At 40.3% G+C, this 18,449-nt stretch overlaps 1 protein-coding gene across 11 annotated transcripts in view; it reads right to left on the bottom strand.

Annotated features, from left to right (window-relative positions):
- The window catches only part of LOC128505529 (membrane-associated phosphatidylinositol transfer protein 2), a 69,243-nt gene that overhangs the window by 4,219 nt on the left and 46,575 nt on the right, over nt 1-18,449 (bottom strand). For 6 of the 11 annotated variants that reach the window (XM_053476014.1, XM_053476019.1, XM_053476017.1 and 3 more), the window contains exons 9-25: nt 17,463-17,527; nt 16,272-16,516; nt 15,979-16,168; nt 15,773-15,892; nt 14,470-14,726; nt 14,143-14,321; nt 12,433-12,603; nt 11,942-12,067; nt 8,338-8,502; nt 7,841-8,059; nt 5,512-5,660; nt 5,273-5,389; nt 2,850-2,966; nt 2,597-2,745; nt 1,342-1,491; nt 367-550; nt 137-265 (exon numbers count right to left, since the gene is read on the bottom strand). In XM_053476014.1, the coding sequence (XP_053331989.1) occupies nt 137-265; nt 367-550; nt 1,342-1,491; nt 2,597-2,745; nt 2,850-2,966; nt 5,273-5,389; nt 5,512-5,660; nt 7,841-8,059; nt 8,338-8,502; nt 11,942-12,067; nt 12,433-12,603; nt 14,143-14,321; nt 14,470-14,726; nt 15,773-15,892; nt 15,979-16,168; nt 16,272-16,516; nt 17,463-17,527 (2,732 nt within the window). The remainder of the gene's footprint in view (nt 1-136; nt 266-366; nt 551-1,341; nt 1,492-2,596; nt 2,746-2,849; nt 2,967-5,272; nt 5,390-5,511; nt 5,661-7,840; nt 8,060-8,337; nt 8,503-11,941; nt 12,068-12,432; nt 12,604-14,142; nt 14,322-14,469; nt 14,727-15,772; nt 15,893-15,978; nt 16,169-16,271; nt 16,517-17,462; nt 17,528-18,449) is intronic. The other 5 variants (XM_053476021.1, XM_053476024.1, XM_053476022.1 and 2 more) reach the window with 3 other exon arrangements.

Genomic DNA, 18,449 nt, shown 5'->3' with positions numbered 1-18,449 from the left:
TTTGAACAAACTGCCGAAGTCACAATCGTATTTCGTGTTGTTGTATAAATGAACTTACCGAACAAGAATAAATCTTGCCAATAAAGAAAACATGAAGAAAGACAACAACACACATGAAAAGAGCTCTAAGGCGTACCTGACACTGGTGCTGCATCTTTTTCGTTGGTCTGCCCACAATGTAGATATTAGATGGCGGCAGGCCGAGGGAAGTGTACACCGAGATGTCCTTTGTGGAGCCGTATGCAGCAAAGATCTTCATTTGTGCCTTTGGACAGATGTATTTCACCATTTCATTCACCATGTAATAGCCTCGCTCGTTAAATATCGTAAATATTGTTTCAGTTAATGTCGCATTTAATTTCCTACCTCGGTGATAAGGGACTTTAGAAAGTTTGCTTTGTGACGAAGGGGGTCGTGCACCAGACCGTCGCAAAACGACACTATGCCATGAGGAAAATTGTGCTGCGAGAGCCAGGCCACCACCCGCTGCTTCTGCATGTCTGGACGGCCTGTCACGTACACAATCAGGTAGCCCAGGTCTTGCCAGTGCCTGTGAAAACAAAACATTATATACAAATGTAAAGATGTCTTAAACAGTTAGCAGATATAGCATTACGACGGAAAAACTTGAAAAAAAAGAGGATGCTGATAACATGCTAAGCATTCTTGAGTTTTCCAATAAAGTCAAGGTACTAAAAGCAGCTCACAGAATTTTATAATAATACAATGAGTGTTCAAGTCAAACCGGGACTTTTGATTGTGCAGAATAACAGAACACAGGTATGCGAGTTAAAATCACATTTCTTTCTGTATATATTTATACTGTATATGTACATATTCTTTCTTATATTGTATATCATCCGCTGCTACACTAATGCACTTATCAAAGAGTTTTACTAGTGCTTGGATACCATCAAGGGAGAAAGCTTTTCCAGTACACCAGATTCATGATCGCACTGTATGCTTTGAGTCTGATAGTCATTCATGGATATACATCCTTTTTTTAAAAATGTTGTGCAATTCAAATGTTTTACTGCAGCTACGAGTCACACCACTGTGCCCACGTCAATTCAATTAAAAACCCTTTCCACTGTGCTTTATGTCTTCTTTAAATGTCAATCAATTTTGCATCCTCATTCACAAGAAATTTCATCACAAATCCTGGTTTGACATAAACACCCCTCCTACTGTATATACTGTGTGTGTATATATAAATAAATATATAGTTTACTTTGCTGTCCTCTCATCCAAAATGTCTAAATTTTTAACCTGAGTCATAAAAAAGGTAGAATGAAAACACAGAATACATGGCTGTAATTAAACAGGAATGTTGTGATGTACCTGACTACGTCCACTGCCCCAGCTCTCACTTTAGGGTCACTGCCCATAATAGACACACTGGCAGCAAACGAGCCATCGATGCTGAACACTACAAACTCCGTGGCGCGTGGCAGGACAGTCAGATAGCTGTCTGCAGATGTGTGATCACCTCTGAAAGTAAACAAAAGCATGTACAGTAAAGCCTCGGACTGCGAGTGTTCTGCAAGACGAGCAAAGATTTTTTATACATTTTGACTTGAAAAACAAGCAAGTCTTGGTTTACGAGTACCAAGTATCGTCTATCATGCCTGCGCTTATTGTTTTGACGCTGAGCGTCATGTGATGACAACTGAGCCAAAGGTCTCCTTCTTTGTCGTTGTGTGTGCGCGCGCGCGCGTAATCTGACACTGTACCCCTTCACACACACACTCGCCTTTACATCAACTCCCTCCCCCCCGGCTTCAGACACACACTCTCTGCTCTACACAGAAACACTACTCTGTCGCGATGCTTTTTAAAAGGAAAAGTGCAGGTTAATTTGTTTGTTTGTTTTACTTTACAGCAGTAATTGCGTTAGTATGCGCTGACACGATGCGCTTACAATGTTCCTTGCAAATTTTTTACCACAAAACAGTCTTTCCGTTAATATGTGTGTGTGTTTGTGTGAAAAGAGAGGAGAAAGGTCTACTGTGTAAGATGAGAACGGGAGGCTGATTCCTCCTCTAACTTCACACACATACACACAGTGCCTGCGCGCATAAACGGAAACACTTATCTGTTGGGATTTATTTTTACTTTTATTAAAGATAAAGTGCAGGTTAATTTGTTTTATTTTTACTTTATATTTTTTATTAATTATTTTTATGTATTAATTTTTTTGACACGTGGAATAAATAATTTGAGTTTCTATTATTTCTTATGGGAAAATTTGCTTTGATACATGAGTGTTTTGGAATACAAGCCCGCTTCCAGAACGAATTATGCTCGTAATTCAAGGTTACACTGTACTGTATATTACACACAAAAACCCATCACAACACTTAATCAAGTTCATTAAAAAAAAGTCTCACAAGTCAGTGAACAAAAATCTCAAGCCTCACAAACCTCAAAGGCCTTAACTAATCCAGGGTACTGATGGGGAAGTCTACACTCCCTATCAATTAAAACATGAAGACATGAGCTGCTCCAGGGATTTCCCATATATATATATATATATATATATATATATATATATATATATATATATATATATACACACACACACATATACACATACCTGACCACCATTTTAACTGGGTACACGCCAATCCCTAGCCGTTTGCCCTCGGGGATTATGTAGGAAACTCGGCCGCTGCTGTTGGTCAGCTCCGTATCGAAGAGCACCCACTCTCCGGATGGAGGTTGTGTCATTATGTGGATGTCAACCTTAAAATGCGAAGCATGTCAAAAGTGACATAACCAAATAACAACCAAAAAAAAAAAAGATAAAATAGTGCTAAATACTAAAATTCACTCTAATGAAATTGTACCTTCTCTCCAGTGAGAGTGACCATATCCAACGGGCCGTACATGAAACGGCCAGTGACCACCTGCATGCCGTCCTCCACAAAGACTCCGTCATTCACACGATGGTTCGCAGTCACGTTCTGCAACGCATGCAATAGACAAAAAAATGTATGCTTTGCCTTCATGCTCTGCTTTCCGATAAATTCTTTTTTATTTTTAAGACTGATCTCAAATATCCTTTATGCTGCACACTCTGTTTTAAGTTCAGCCACATTAATGCAACACAATGTGAAAATTAAAAGCCAAATCCTTTTTTGTATTTTTTTTATTCCACTGAACTGGTTTAGTTGATTCATATCTTGAGGAAGTTGGGCTAAAAATGTTGTGGTATCTAGAAACAGAAACAGTTGCTGTAGTGTTTAAAATTCAAACATCAAAGGCAAAACTGATCCGCACTCGGATTAGATTAACACTTCTGCTGGCTTATCAGCACTTTCCGTCCAAGGCTACTGTCTCCTCAGTTACTGCTGTGCAGGTGTGAACGTGTTACATCAGTTCATCTGTAACTGCGGTGCGAGCAAAAAATGTTTTCCCCACTTGCGATTGGTACGAAAGTAGAGCAGAGTGCAGTAATTTGTTTTTGTGGTTTGAGGGTGTGTCTGGTGCCGAAACAACTCACGGAACAGCATAAACAGAGGCGTTTGGATATGTGCAAACTAAATATAAACCGATACTCTAAGGAAGGTGAAAGTTTCTTAAAGAGATTTATTAAAGAGACGAGGAATCATCACTATGAAGCCTGAGAGTATGGAAACAGGCAATCGCTGACCGAGGAAAAAGTATAAAGGTGAACTACAACAAGCTTAAAAATTCATCAGTGCTTACAGTTTTCTGAGATTCTCAAAGGCCAGTATTGGAAAATTATCAGGAAAATGGTTCGACTATCAACAGTGCTCATTACAGTGAGACGCTCATTGAAGAGTTGAAGCCTAAACTTCAGATTAAACGCAGAAGACTAATATCCGAGAGCATCGTGATCTCGCATGACAATGCATGTCCGAGTGCTTTATTTTGAGGTTTTTAAGCATCCTCCCCCTATAGTCCATAGCTAATATTTACAAAGCTTATTAAGCCTAAAAGTCCTTCCTAGTGAAGAAATTCTAAGAAAAACTCTTAGGATTATGACATTTTCATAGAATTTCACCATAAATTTAGGACTAAATTTTAGTAAAGGTAAAAATGATTTACGGAACATCTTAGACCTAAAAACAGCTCCTAAGGTAAAAATTGTTAAGGGGAGAGGAGGACGTTTAAAAGGCTTAGGAGTTTCTATAGTAGAGGACAAAATGGTGGAAAAAAGAAATATTCTTTAAACGAAAAAGTAAAAACTGTTCTTTTGTCCAATTTGGTTTTCTTGTTGTTTTACTTCATTCTATCTCTCCTGGATTGTTGGCTACAGTACCTACTATCAAAAAGTTCAACTTAAATAAACTGTCCTGTAATCATGTAAATTGGTAAAAGCTGAGACATTTTGCTCACATCAATCTGAAATGGATTACTAGTATTAAAATTAGTACGGTAAATAAATGTAAAAACTTAAATATATATTAACTACTGTGTGGAAATAGGCTGCTTCAAAAGTAGACACATTTTCAACATTTGGCCATTTTAATGAACTTTTACGATATTTAGCCTATAACAGAAACCTTGCATAAAGTAGCATGTATTCATAATTATACAATTTCTTTATATAGAAACATTATGATTTCACTGTCTGTTTTATTATGATTTTATATTTTAACAAAGAGTGCATTTTAAAGACCTTTACAGATTTTTTTTATCAACCAATCACATTCCTTAAACTGCTGCGACACCTTCTCACTAAGATAAAGGTTTTTGCACTTTCCTTACCCTGAGAAGTTTCCTAATTTACTTTTAGTCTAGGACTCCCAGCTAGGACTTTTTAGGCTAAGATAGGAGCTCTCTGAGAAAATTCTAAGAAGCTTTGTGAATCAGACTTTCACCTGTTTGGTCCCCTGAAAGCAAACCTAAGAGGACGAAGATTCACCTCTGATGAGGAAGTGAAGATAGCAGTGCATTCGAAGATTATTTCAAATACTGATGCATTTTTCTTTTCTAAAAGTGAGTTAAAATAAATTCTACAGCCAGAGTGCAGATCATTTTCTCACTCTCGTGTATACAAGACCAGGCAACCACATGCCTCAAAAAATAATTCTCTTTAAATCTGGAGTCTCTTTCCACTGAAATAAGGGAGACGAGGGGGCTGACCGGTTGCTCATAGCAACAGAGTGATTATATACGTACTCACAGTGTGCACTGCTATAGTAGTTTTACCTGATAAAACCGTCAATAAGTTTAGGTACAAAGTGAGTGTACTGTATGTAATATCTATTCGATGTGGAAAAGGAGGAACAAACAAACGCACCCTGATCTTGACGTGTGTTCTCTTCCTTTGCCACTTCTCCCTTGGCTTGGAGGGTGTAAACTCTGAAACCTCCTTCCCATCCAGCTCCAGAATACTGGAGTTCTCATGCCTCATTACCTGGGAGCAAAAGAGAGATTCATACAAAAAAAAGTAAAAATATAGATACAGATTTATTAAATTGTTCTGTAATAATTTTCAAAAGTGAAGAAAGTGCTTGTGGAAAGCAGATCTAACAGCACCTGTCTGAGCAGAAAGGACACAACGTCTGTAGACTCCCAGTAGGAAGCGTGGAACAGGTGAGGTAGAGCCACAGTGGGAAAGGCAGTCAGGGCATCAGGGCAGTACAGGGCAAAGTCAATGCGCTTTGTCCCCCACCAACGAGCAGCGACTACAAGAGCATTTAAAATAAATTAGAATCCAACAGCAACAGATCAAGGAGTTCCAACACGGCCTCTAACACACAAAAACACTGGCAGCTGATCTACAGATTTAGGATAGAACAAGTACTCTGGACAGTCTGACTTTCTTGGACTAAGCGACAAAAGGTCAGAAGATATGGCACAGGTAAATGTGAAGGGCAGTGGAAAAAGAAGTGAAGTGGAAACACTGGAGTGCACTGGTTCGTGCTATGATGAAGATATCATCTTCTTCCTCCCACAGCCTCACAAGAGTGAGTCCAAGCCGCCAAATACACGTACCCAAACCCGAATCTGGTCCTGCTTCAGTACCGCGGAGAGCACCTGTTCACAACAAGATAGCAGCCTATTCACTGGAGAGCAGCCCAAGCAGGACAGGAAAGTGAAATGAGATACAGCTGGCAGCTTCCTGTTTCAGCAGAGCCAGAAAAAAAACAAGAGTGTTCTAAACCTAACTCTAATGGCACCAGGACAACATGGTGAGCCACGTATGAGGCCGCTCAGACTCCTTCCGCTCACTCACGCTGTCTCAAACAAATTTACAGGAACCCACACAATTCTGATTTAACTGTTTCAAACAATTTTTATGATAAAAAGTCTTGAGCCAACCCTTATTTGTTCATATTTTGCTTCCAAAAAAGCCACACTTTCTTGAATAATAAAAAAAAAAAAAGTATTCTTAAGGAATAGTTCTCCTGCCTTCCTGAAATAACTTTTCTTTGGCCCTCAAGTTTTTAAGAAACAGGTTTATATGATAAAATGTTCAGGCCAGTGATTAGTATACTGGTGATAAGATATGCGGGCGGGGGGGGAATATATATTCAGGTATCAATTAAGATTCTTGTGCGTGTGGACCAGCATGGTCATGTTAGAAGACGTACATGCCCATGTGCTTGCTGTCACTCGACCCACACGCTAACTGTCTGATTGAGAGTTTGGAGGTGTTTGGGGCTGTAACCTGCTCGGTAAAATTTAGCTTTTTTGTTGCTTTAGTTTAATATTAAGTTAAATGTTAAACTTTTGTAATTGAAGTTTGTATTGTTTAAATGCTGCGCTTGACTTTTAAGTGAAAAAACGAATGTTATAATAAATGTGTTATATTTAATTGATCATTAAACTTTTTAAAAGGTTTAAAATCATCATAAAATCTGAGAAAAATGTAATATTGAATCAGGATGTTTAAAAAAATCGCGATACTTAAGCGATCGCATCAAATCGGCAAGGAGGTAACGTGATAACATCATATTTTATTGTATCTTTGGACACTTTCCAGCCTGTCACAGTAAAACATTTGTCCCTATTTTTAAAAATTACATTTAATATGACTAAATGCGGGGTAGCTGAAGACTTATAATATAATACAGAAGTAATCTTTTTTTTAAGTTTTAAGCAAACCACCACCAGGGATAGCCAGCAATACTGGGTGTAAGGCAGACTGGGATGCCAGTCCATCTCACTATCCAGACAATCATTCACACACATTAGCAAATTTGTGTAGCCATGCAGGCTATTGAACAGTGGAAGGAAACCAAAGAACCCAGAGGAATCTCACATGAACATAGTGAACACGTGAAGATGTGAACAACTCTGCACAGACATTAACACTTGAGTGAAGCTGAAGATGGAACATATTTACAAAATGTACCTAAATATCAGACACTAAAACGCTATTTTCGGAAAAAAACAAAAACAATAATAAAGTTTATGATAAAATTGTGATATCGCGATGACGACCTTTTCCACGTGAGACATGAACGCAGTGTAAAATATTCAAATATATGAGGATTTCCAGTATTTAAAAATCAAATGCCAGTTTTAAACAACTCCAGGGCAACCACAGAATATCATGCCAGAGACAACATGTTCATTTAAAGCATCTTCACAGGCAAATTCATCCTCCAGAAAGACACAGAGAAAGCTCGGTATTGCAGATGAAGACTCTATGGTCATGGTATGAGTGACAGAGCGGAGTGAGGACTGAGAAAAAGAGAAGCTAGAGCACAGTCTGAAGATGCAGAGAACTGCGGTAGGGTTTAGTGAGCGCTAACAGGGCAGGACTGGGTGGTTCAGACCAACAGGCACATGGGACAAAAACAGCAATGAAGAAGAGGAAGAGGAAGGCCCGTGTTCCTCCACGCTCCGGCAGCAGTACCTTGCTCGATATCCAGCTGCATGCTCGGCGATGGAGGGCTGGAGTCGGGGAGAGGGGAGGGCTCAAAGCAGCTCACCTCATCCGAGCCTGCCGCTCTGCTACTGAGCAACTTGTAGCGGGCTTTCGGGGATGGACTTCTCGAGGACATTTTGTTATAAGGGAGGGCCAGCTGGGACAAAAGGCTAAGCTTTTTGGACTGATTGAGATGGCATGCTTGTGCTAAGAGATAAACAAAACAACAACATAAAAGGAGGAAAGCTGTAAAGGTAATACTGGACATTTTATATTTCATACTGACTGTGTGTGTGTGTATTGGGGGGGGGACATACTGTACACGAGACTCCCAGATTTTCAGAAAACTTTAAGTTAAACATCATTTCTAAAGTCACAGCCTGGAGGCCTGTTATGCATTACAGTGCAATTTATCATTTTGACATTTGCGTGCACGAGATACAAGAGTGTGTATGTGTATACAGTACATGTGCATGTTTACTTACTATTGGCAATATTGGAGGCAGTGTAACTATCAGCCAGGCCGGACACCTGGCTGGCGATGCTGACCTCGCTGGGTCTTCGAACGATGCGGGACGCCTGGGCTGAGGCAGGAGACGAGGGGTAGGAGTTCTCCAGGAACATACCCCCGTGAGAATGCATTACGTCCGCTAGGAGCACAAAGACAAAGATTAACTTTAAAAAACGAGAGCAGAGATGTTTCCTTTCGTCCAATGTTAAGGTCAGAATCCACCTGTTAAAGGTTCTTTTAGTTCAAGCTGAATGATTATACTGTACCTTTGCTTGATTAAAAGAGACACACACACACACGTGTATATATATATATATATATATATATATATACACACACAGTACTGTCTTAGGCACCATATTATATGCAGTACCAATTTTTGTAATTCACTACCGTTCAAAGGTTTGGGGTCACTTTCTAACTCCATGATGGTTCCTGATTTTTATTTCTTTCTACATTGTAAAGGCGTACAAAAAACGCATTCATCTCCTTTGAACAGTTGATAATGAGATGTGTCTGCTACTTACAGTGGTGTGAAAAACTATTTGCCCCCTTCCTGATTTCTTATTCTTTTGCATGTTTGTCACACAAAATGTTTCTGATCATCAAACACATTTAACTATTAGTCAAAGATAACACAATTAAACACAAAATGCAGTTTTTAAATGATGGTTTTTATTATTTAGGGAGAAAAAAAATCCAAACCTACATGGCCCTGTGTGAAAAAGTAATTGCCCCTTGAACCTAATAACTGGTTGGGCCACCCTTAGCAGCAATAACTGCAATCAAGCGTTTGCGATAACTTGCAACGAGTCTTTTACAGCACTCTGGAGGAATTTTGGCCCACTCATCTTTGCAGAATTGTTGTAATTCAGCTTTATTTTAGGGTTTTCTAGCATGAACCGCCTTTTTAAGGTCAGGCCACAACATCTCAATAGGATTCAGGTCAGGACTTTGACTAGGCCACTCCAAAGTCTTCATTTTGTTTTTCTTCAGCCATTCAGAGGTGGATTTGCTGGTTTGTTTTGGGTCATTGTCCTGCTGCAGCACCCAAGATCGCTTCAGCTTGAGTTGACGAACAGATGGCCGGACATTCTCCTTCAGGATTTTTTGGTAGACAGTAGAATTCATGGTTCCATCTATCACAGCAAGCCTTCCAGGTCCTGAAGCAGCAAAACAACACCAGACCATCACACTACCACCACCATATTTTACTGTTGGTATGATGTTTTTTTTCTGAAATGCTGTGTTACTTTTACGCCAGATGTAACGGGACACGCACCTTCCAAAAAGTTCAACTTTTGTCTCGTCGGTCCACAAGGTATTTTCCCAAAAGTCTTGCCAATCATTGAGATGTTTTTTAACAAAATTGAGAAAAGCCTTAATGTTCTTTTTGCTTAAAAGTGGTTTGCGCCTTGGAAATCTGCCATGCAAGCCGTTTTTGCCCAGTCTCTTTCTTATGGTGGAGTCGTGAACACTGACCTTAATTGAGGCGAGTGAGGCCTGCAGTTCTTTAGATGTTGTCCTGGGGTCTTTTGTGGCCTCTCGGATGAGTTGTCTCTGCGCTCTTGGGGTAATTTTGGTCGGCCGGCCACTCCTGGGAAGGTTCACCACTGTTCCATGTTTTTGCCATTTGTGGATAATGGCTCTCACTGTGGTTCGCTGAAGTCCCAAAGCTTTAGAAATGGCTTTATAACCTTTACCAGACTGATAGATCTCAATTACTTTTGTTCTCATTTGTTCCTGAATTTCTTTGGATCTTGGCATGATGTCTAGCTTTTGAGGTGCTTTTGGTCTACTTCTCTGTGTCAGGTAGCTCCTATTTAAGTGATTTCTTGACTGAAACAGGTGTGGCAGTAATCAGGCCTGGGGGTGACTACAGAAATTGAACTCAGGTGTGATAAACCACAGTTAAATTATTTTTTAACAAGGGGGGCAATTACTTTTTCACACAGGGCCATGTAGGTTTGGAGTTTTTTTCTCCCTTAATAACGTAAAAACCTTCATTTAAAAACTGCATTTTGTGTTCAATTATGTTATCTTTGACTAATAGTTAACGGTTTTTGATGAGCAGAAACATTTAAGTGTGACAAACATGCAAAAGAATAAGAAATCAGGAAAGGGGCAAATAGTTTTTCACACCACTGTATGCTCTGTAAAGCCTTCATAACGCCTTTAATCTGAGGTGCTGTTAATTGGTCATGTTTCAGGCTGATAACTCTAAATGAACTTCTCGTCTGCAGCAGAGGTAGGTTTTGGTCTCGCCCTCCTGGGATGGTCTTCATGAGAGCCAGTTTCATTATGGTGCTTGACGGATTTTGCAAATGCACTTGACAATATTGTTTTTGCAAAAACTATTACAGAAAGGCTGACCTCTGTGTCTTAAAATAACAACTAACTGTTGCTTTTCTTGTTGTTACGTAATTACCTAATCCCATATGTGTTATTTTATAGTTTTGAAATCCCCAGTATTGTTGTAGAATGTAGAAAATAAATCACTAAACAAAAACAAAGAAATTTGCAACTGACCCCAAACTTTTGAACGGTAGTGTATATGTTTATCATGGCCGCATAATTATGTACAAAATCAATTAGTAGTTCCATATATAACTTAAAAATTAATAAATAAATAAATAAAATTACAGAAAAATTTATGCATGGCTGTAAAGAAAAAAATCGATAGTACAAGACAGACCAGTATTTAGATGGAAACAAAAAACCCAATATACGCTCCTGGGATTTGCATAAAAATAGAAAGGAGCGAGTGTGACCAGAAGTTACCAGAAGAACTCGTATTCTCCAACAAGCTCAGTAAAACCTAACAGCTATTTTACTTTTAGTACTGTGTAAAGGTCTTGGACACATACAAAAATATGGTATAAGCAAAAGATGCTTTTGAAAACATTTCTGCATAAAAGAAACTTCTATAAAGAGCAATAAAGAGCAATAAAATAAACAGTCAATATTTGGAGTAAAAACTTGTTGCTTAAAATCATGAGTTTTGAAATTTGTGCAGTTTTATAAAAAAACAGCAGTTTTTACTGGTTTTACTGAGCTTGCTGGGGAAAAAAAAACTGAACCTGGTTCCCTCCGACAGGAGGGTACGACCTTAATGTAGATAGCGTTTTTAATACGACCCCAAACTATATTAATTTTGGTCCAAAAAGGTAAATAAGTAACTACTTGACAATGTTTTAAAATACTGTAAACTGCACAGCACCCCCAAATATTTAAGGCAAAATCTTAGTCACTGTATGATAATTCTGGGGATGACTAGTGGACTTTGCCATTATTTCTCTCTTCATATTGAACTGCCACTGATGAATCACTGATGCAAATTTCTCAGTGCCGATTTTCCCAACCATTTTAGAAACTGCGTACGAAAATACACACATGACAAGTTATGACACAAATGTTCCTTGACTCATTTCTGCTCATTCCAAGCAGCTACATTATCATCAGCGCACCATGGCACAGATTTTTACAAGTCTCTGAAACACACTTACTGTACACACACACACACACAGACACACACACATAAATAGCAGGTGAACAACAGAACAGGAATGGCTACACACACTCGGGCGTGGCTGGCGCAGCCTGCCAGTTGAGCACGGGAACGGGGATGGAGGTCTCGCCTAAGCCATCATGGCAGCGGCCTGCACTCTCCAGCAGGAGGTGAGGGTTGCTCTGGAGGGTCTCCACTGCATGCCAGCCGCAGCACGAGGGCACATGAGGACAGGACGGCACGAGGAAGAGGAGGAGGAGGAGGGGAGAAACAAAGGAAGACAAAACAAGGCAGAAAGACAGACAGACAGAGAGAGAGAGAGAAATGGTATGAACAGATGACAGAAAAGCAGATGTGAATCAAAGAGTTACAAGGGCTGGAATGGACACGGGTCGACTCGACAAAGATGTTCTAACTGAAACACTAGGACGTTGCTTTTTAAAAGCTTAGAAAGATGTTATTCTAATTTTATATACCTATTACATACAAGGCAGAGACAGGATGGAACAGAAATGCAACATGTGCAGGAGGCCTGTGTGGCCGAGTGTGGCCTGGACTTACCCAACAGGGCCGAGAGCCCATCGCCCAGAGGGAAACGCTGGTAACGTGGCACGCTGAAGGGCGCCAGCAAGTGGAACTTCTTCTCCAGGAGCGGCTCCAGACGTGAGGCTGACGGGTCTGCAGGGTGGAACAGGTTATACACCTGCTGGCAGGCTGGACGGAGATGAGCCACTGGACCAGAGGAGAAGACATGTAAAGCGCTTTAGTAACCTGCTGCTTGGACCTGGCGTCAACATGGAAAATATGAAACTATAGTAGATACAAATACAGGAAATACTTTGAGCCTAGGTAGATATGGGATATAGTAGGTTGTTTATAAGTTTATTCTGGTCCTGATCTATTTTCTACTGTTTCTCTCCATTTCCTCTGCCAGCTGGTGTTTGCGCGCCTTTCGGGTTATGCAACAAAACCCAACAGAGCATGAACAAATGCAATTTCTGCCCCAGTGTAAACTATGCACTGTGGAGAAAAAAATAAAAACTATAAATATGCTTGGCTCAGGACTGCATAAAATTTTTATTGGCAGATGGCAGATGTTAATCTCACATATGACTCTCCGTCCCCTTTCAGCTCACCATGTATTTAAGAAGGGGCTTTAAGCAGCTTTGCACAATGAGCATTTAAGCCTTTTATAAGATTTAAATATGTAGCTAATCCGCAGCATAACGCTAATATACTGTACACCCCCTAAAAAAGAAAGAAAGAAAGAAAGAAAAGTCGCAATTTTCGAGGGGGGCAAATTATTGGGCTGCATCAAGCAAAGAAAACAACTAAGGAGATTCAAAATCACTGGAACTGGGTTAAGAGCCCTTCTACACATTAGCAAAACCTGGAAAGATAGGGCTGAACCGTAGCTTTGTGGAAGAAATATGGTCTGAAAAAAATCATGACTGGAGATCACTTAAACACTAAAAAAAATAAATCAACTGTAAACACCAGAGCTGTGTTTAATAGTGAAAGTAAGAGCAAAATATCGGTTTACTTCAATTTGTTCCACGCTGATCAAACGTACAGAGTTATAGATCTCTTGTACTGTCTTTATTTATAACTATGTAAGTTTAAGATTAAGACAAATTACCATTTGTGTTTGTTACACCCTACATCGATATTAAATCTAAATCTGGCTGTTTTTTTCGGGGAAGCTTTCGCAACAGCAGCGGGCGGTCAGTTATGAAGCTTGTGCAAGAACATAATATTTACAGTATTTACGTTTGCTGGATTCTCCACACATAGCTGATACTTTGGTGTTGTGCCCAGGTATACTGACAACAGCCCAAGTATAATATAATAATATTTATATATTATTTATTATGCATTTAAAAAAAAAAAAAAAGCTCTGCTTATTTATTGAGCCATTCTGGGAAGTTACAACAAACCGCCATGTCACAAGTACATGTGAATTTTGCTTACACTACAGTATACTGCGGTAGGAAGACAAACAGCCCATCTTAAAATTATTAATGAGAGTATTTGCTTATTAGACACAACGATCGTTCTGATTGAAGAATTCTGCATTAATCATGCACGGGAACAGAGCGAGTGAACGAACCTGAACGAAATAGTGCCTTATAAAGGCATTAATTTTAATTACAACAACATTCCACATTGTCTTGTGAGTTTCTCAGAAACGCTTTAGAAACACTGAGCTGAATATATTCAAACAAAGTGCATTTAAAATAAGATGTGAGGAGCAGACCAGCGTCAACCTACCATCAAGAGAAGGAACCACAGTTTTCCTCAGAGCCAGGACTAAACCCAGAGGAGAGCCAAACAGGAAGAAATCAGACACCTCGAAATCAAACTTGCCCAGAGCTCCGCCTCCTTCCAGCATAGTGCTGTTACTGGACCGCCGAGAGCCTGGATCATTCCTCAAGACGCTGGAGTGCAGACTACATCAGCCAAACACACACACACACACACACACAGAGCAAACTTTTAAAAATATCAAACCAGATGTGTCACCAGAACTTGCTGCGACACACACATACACAAGTGTCCATCCATCTAGCACATTTGTTTTGTTTTTTTTAATCGGACCTAGACAGGAAGGCCTGGTGCTGCTTGATGGTGTCCAGTTCGTAGGTGGAGGAGTCGCTACGCTTGCGGGGCAGCTGCTTTTTGGGGTCGTCGGCACTGCTGCAGCGCGGGATGTCGATGTTACTGCGACTCAAGTGACGGCTGCCTTCCAGGGACAAACCAGAACCCGAACCTGAACCCGAGCCTGATCCTGATCCTGATACCGTGCCTGAAGGGCTACTGTTGATGACGATACCCGGCGAGAGCAGATCGTTGTCCTGCAATTAAGAGATAAATAATTACTGCTAGAGAAAATGTGACACCTGATACAGTGCGGTTAAAGCTGCAGTATGTAATTTATACTGTACAGTACATACAGTACCGGAGCAGCATTACTAAGTGAGTAAAGAATAAAACAAACATTCTTTTGCTGCTGGCCTGAAAAGCCTAAAATATTCATGGAAGGGCAAAGCTGTCAAGTTGGATTTGGAGCGAGCTTCTGAGTCTAATACGCCATCGCAGATATTGTCGTTCCTCATCACACCACGACCTTAGGCTTTAAAGAATGTCAGGACAGCGTCAGTGACAGTGTCATGAAGTCAAAACAATAACAGAATAATAACATGGAGGATACCACCAATGGACAAGATCTTCGATTCAAACCCATCAGTGTCACATATATATATATATATATATATATATATATATATATAAAACAAAGAATTTAAAAAAATAATCCGCATTCTGGCTGTAAAATGAATTTAAATTAACTTTTAGAAAAGAAAAATACGTCATCATTTGACCTAATCTCCTTGCTTTTTAATACACTTTGTCCATCTGTCAACAAGCTTTCGTATTCCGTCATTAAAAAATGTTTTAGACTGAGCTGTGAGCCATGAATGCACCGCTGTCTTCAGTTTTAACTTCATCAGAAGTGAATCTTCATCCTCGTAGAGCTGCTTTCAAAGGTCAGATCAGACTAAAACGCCTTAAACTAAGTTTTTGCAGAGCGTCGATAGTGTTGTCAGAAGTATACGGACATGCAAGATGACAGCGCACTTAGTCCTCTGGATAGCAGTCCTCTGTCTTCAATCCGAAGTTTAGTCTTCAGCTCTTCAATAAGACTCTCACTGTAATGAGCACTGTTGATTATCAAACCTTTTTCCTCATAATGTTCTAATACCGGCCCTTACGGGAATCCCAGAAAACTTTAAGCACTGATTCATTTTCTAGTTGATGGTTGACTTTTATACTTTTTCTCGGTCAGCCATTGAGATTGAGCGTGTGTGTGTGTGTGTGTGTGCGTATATATTTTTGTTTTTACCTGCACGCTGACTATGCTCCCTCTCCTGCTACTGTTCTGGCTCTCTGACACGGTGATGTTGCTGCTGCAGAGGGCATCGAAGCCCAGGATCCCTCCAACACAGTCTCCTATAAGACACACCTTTCCAACCGACACAGATACACTGCGTAAGGTACAGATTCTTCTCAGTATCCCAATTAACTGATGTCAAATCACAAGACACTGACCTGGCCGGAGAATGCGATACCTTCCAACGATTTAATGAAGTCTCCGTACACCTGATTGGCGCGCACTATCACCGCAGCCACGGCGTCCTGGTACTGAGGAGCAGAGGTGGCCAACAGAGGCAGGGCAGCGAGAGGAATGTGGTCCTGGCTGTTAGAGAGGCAGCCCTCGTCATAGCTGTATGGGCTTAAACTGGTACGGAACAACAGACATAACAAATGGAAAAAGTAGGATTGACTGCCTGATTCTAAACAAGACTAAAATGTAAGGAAAATTGATCTGAAAGAGAACTTACTTTGAGACGAGTGAGAAAGCCTCCACGCACACGGCGGGACACGGCACCATGCGGATGGCGATGCGGCCCAGCGCCGCAGGGTAATGCACGCGCATGACTGTCTCGAACACTGTGCTGATGGTGTTGACATCAGCCTGCTTGCTGCTCTGATCTCCACCTCCCGTGTCCAGGATGTTGCCGCCGTGCAGGACCAGGAGCAACACGTGCACCTTCGACGACTGCAGGCCCTGCTGACCCGAGTCGTCCTGGATCAGAAAGATCACACAAAGATGCGGAGGTTACTCGCTGCAGCGTTGTCTTTTTAGCAACTCCAGTCTGGAGGGAGCGATGTGTTGCCTAATTGTACATTTTCTAACATGTTTAAGCTTCCTGATTGAACTTGTCATCCAATTATCAATGCTGTCATGAGCTAATTGAGGGATGTTAGAGATACAAATACAAAACCGTGCCGTGCTTTCGTCCCAGAGGACGGACGGGGCCTCTGATTGACACTCAAACCTACACCCAACTAATGGAAGGAAGCAGACTGAAGCACCATTCGAACCATTGAGCTAACCACATGCAAGTGGATTAAACTCAATCAAACTGTTTACTAAAAGGAAACGTAATCTCTATGAGCTTCTATGAGAGTGCTCCTATGAGAGTGCTGGACGTCTGGACACTTTGCGCCTGTTCGGTCTCTACGAGGATAAAAGACCATAGAGAACAATTTAACGCCCCCTCAGTCCTTCTCTTGCTTTCTCTCTATGACTTTCAGCTGCATGAGAACTAGGCTCTCATCCTAATCTAAGTGCATATCGGCTTTACCCCTCTGCCTGGATACACACACTTCTGTCTCGTTTGGATAAATCTTGGAAAGGGACGTAGCGGACTGTTTTGGGTCTGATGTAATCCTGTACGCTCCAAGGCAGGTAGTCGATTTCACTTTCGTGCTTGCACTGAACCTTATAATAGCAGCACAGGGAAGGGAAGAGCAGCTGGAGCCAAATGTTCTGATGATGATGATGGATGCTAATTCTGCTTAGCCATGAGGTTACCCCGCATTCGCGATCAGGTATCGAATCTGGGACGAGGAAGCGCTAGGGATTTCATGCTCTCGTTTTCAAGAATCATTTTAGCAGCATAATGAATGCTAGATAGTGAGCTTCACCGTGACGCACTAAGCGAGTGGAACAAGCAGAATTCACACACCTCAGTAAGTCTCTGGACATTCCCAGCTTCGGAATACTCAACCCCAGAGTCCTGATACAAGTCACCTGAAAATGAGTAAAATTCATGACATTCATGTAGTCCTGGCCACAAAAAAACAAACAAACAAAAACATATTCTGTAATTTTCAGCTTTACTTCTTTGAACTTTCCTGATTTATTTAATTAGTATTTTCTCTTTAGTCATAATTTAACACCTGCACATTAAAACAAGTAGGTTCAATGTTGAGTCCTGAGATGCTTTTCAGTTTAACATGGTTGTAAAGAGTAATTATTTAAATTAGACAAAATTCACTTTGTCAGTCATTTTTACACATTCAGATGAGCATGCATGTACAAAACAAACAAAAAAAGATTTTTTAACCCGGCCTTTTTGCTCAGCTGTGCTGTTCAGTCCAATTTAAGTAACAATGGTACTCATCACAAAGCACTGTTACAGAATTAAACATGATCTGAAGAAAATCTATACATATAATAAAACTGTAATGTTTGCAAATCTGTACATTGAAGATATTTGTAAAAAAAAATCATTTCGGCAGAAGTAAGATAAGTATTAGAACACATCAAGATAGTTTTGGGAATTTTTGTCGGACTATTTGTCTGCCTGTTTGTTTGTGCACGCATCACGTGAAAACTGCTGGTGTATTTGGCCGAGCTTAAGGTAACATATATGGGCTTTGTTTCATCGCAATCTGCCCAGGGGAAGAGATGATGTGCTACTTTAAAGTTTAAATAAAAAACACCCTCATATCATAATCTAAAAAAAAAACAACAACCTTAAATAAACCATTAACTCAGATCAAAATTTAACAGATGGTGCCGTACCGTTTTTAATCTCACACCCTTATTCCGCACACTCCACACTTTCACTTTTTTTACTTTCACATTCACATTTCATACAAACTTAAATAATTATTTTTGATTGTGTAACGCTGCTTTGGGACAATGTCAATTGTTAAAAGCGCTATAC

This window comes from Clarias gariepinus, chromosome 17 (assembly GCF_024256425.1).
Source record: "Clarias gariepinus isolate MV-2021 ecotype Netherlands chromosome 17, CGAR_prim_01v2, whole genome shotgun sequence".
Taxonomy (NCBI): Eukaryota; Metazoa; Chordata; class Actinopteri; order Siluriformes; family Clariidae; genus Clarias; species Clarias gariepinus.
This window is presented reverse-complemented; position numbering and strand designations above follow the sequence as displayed.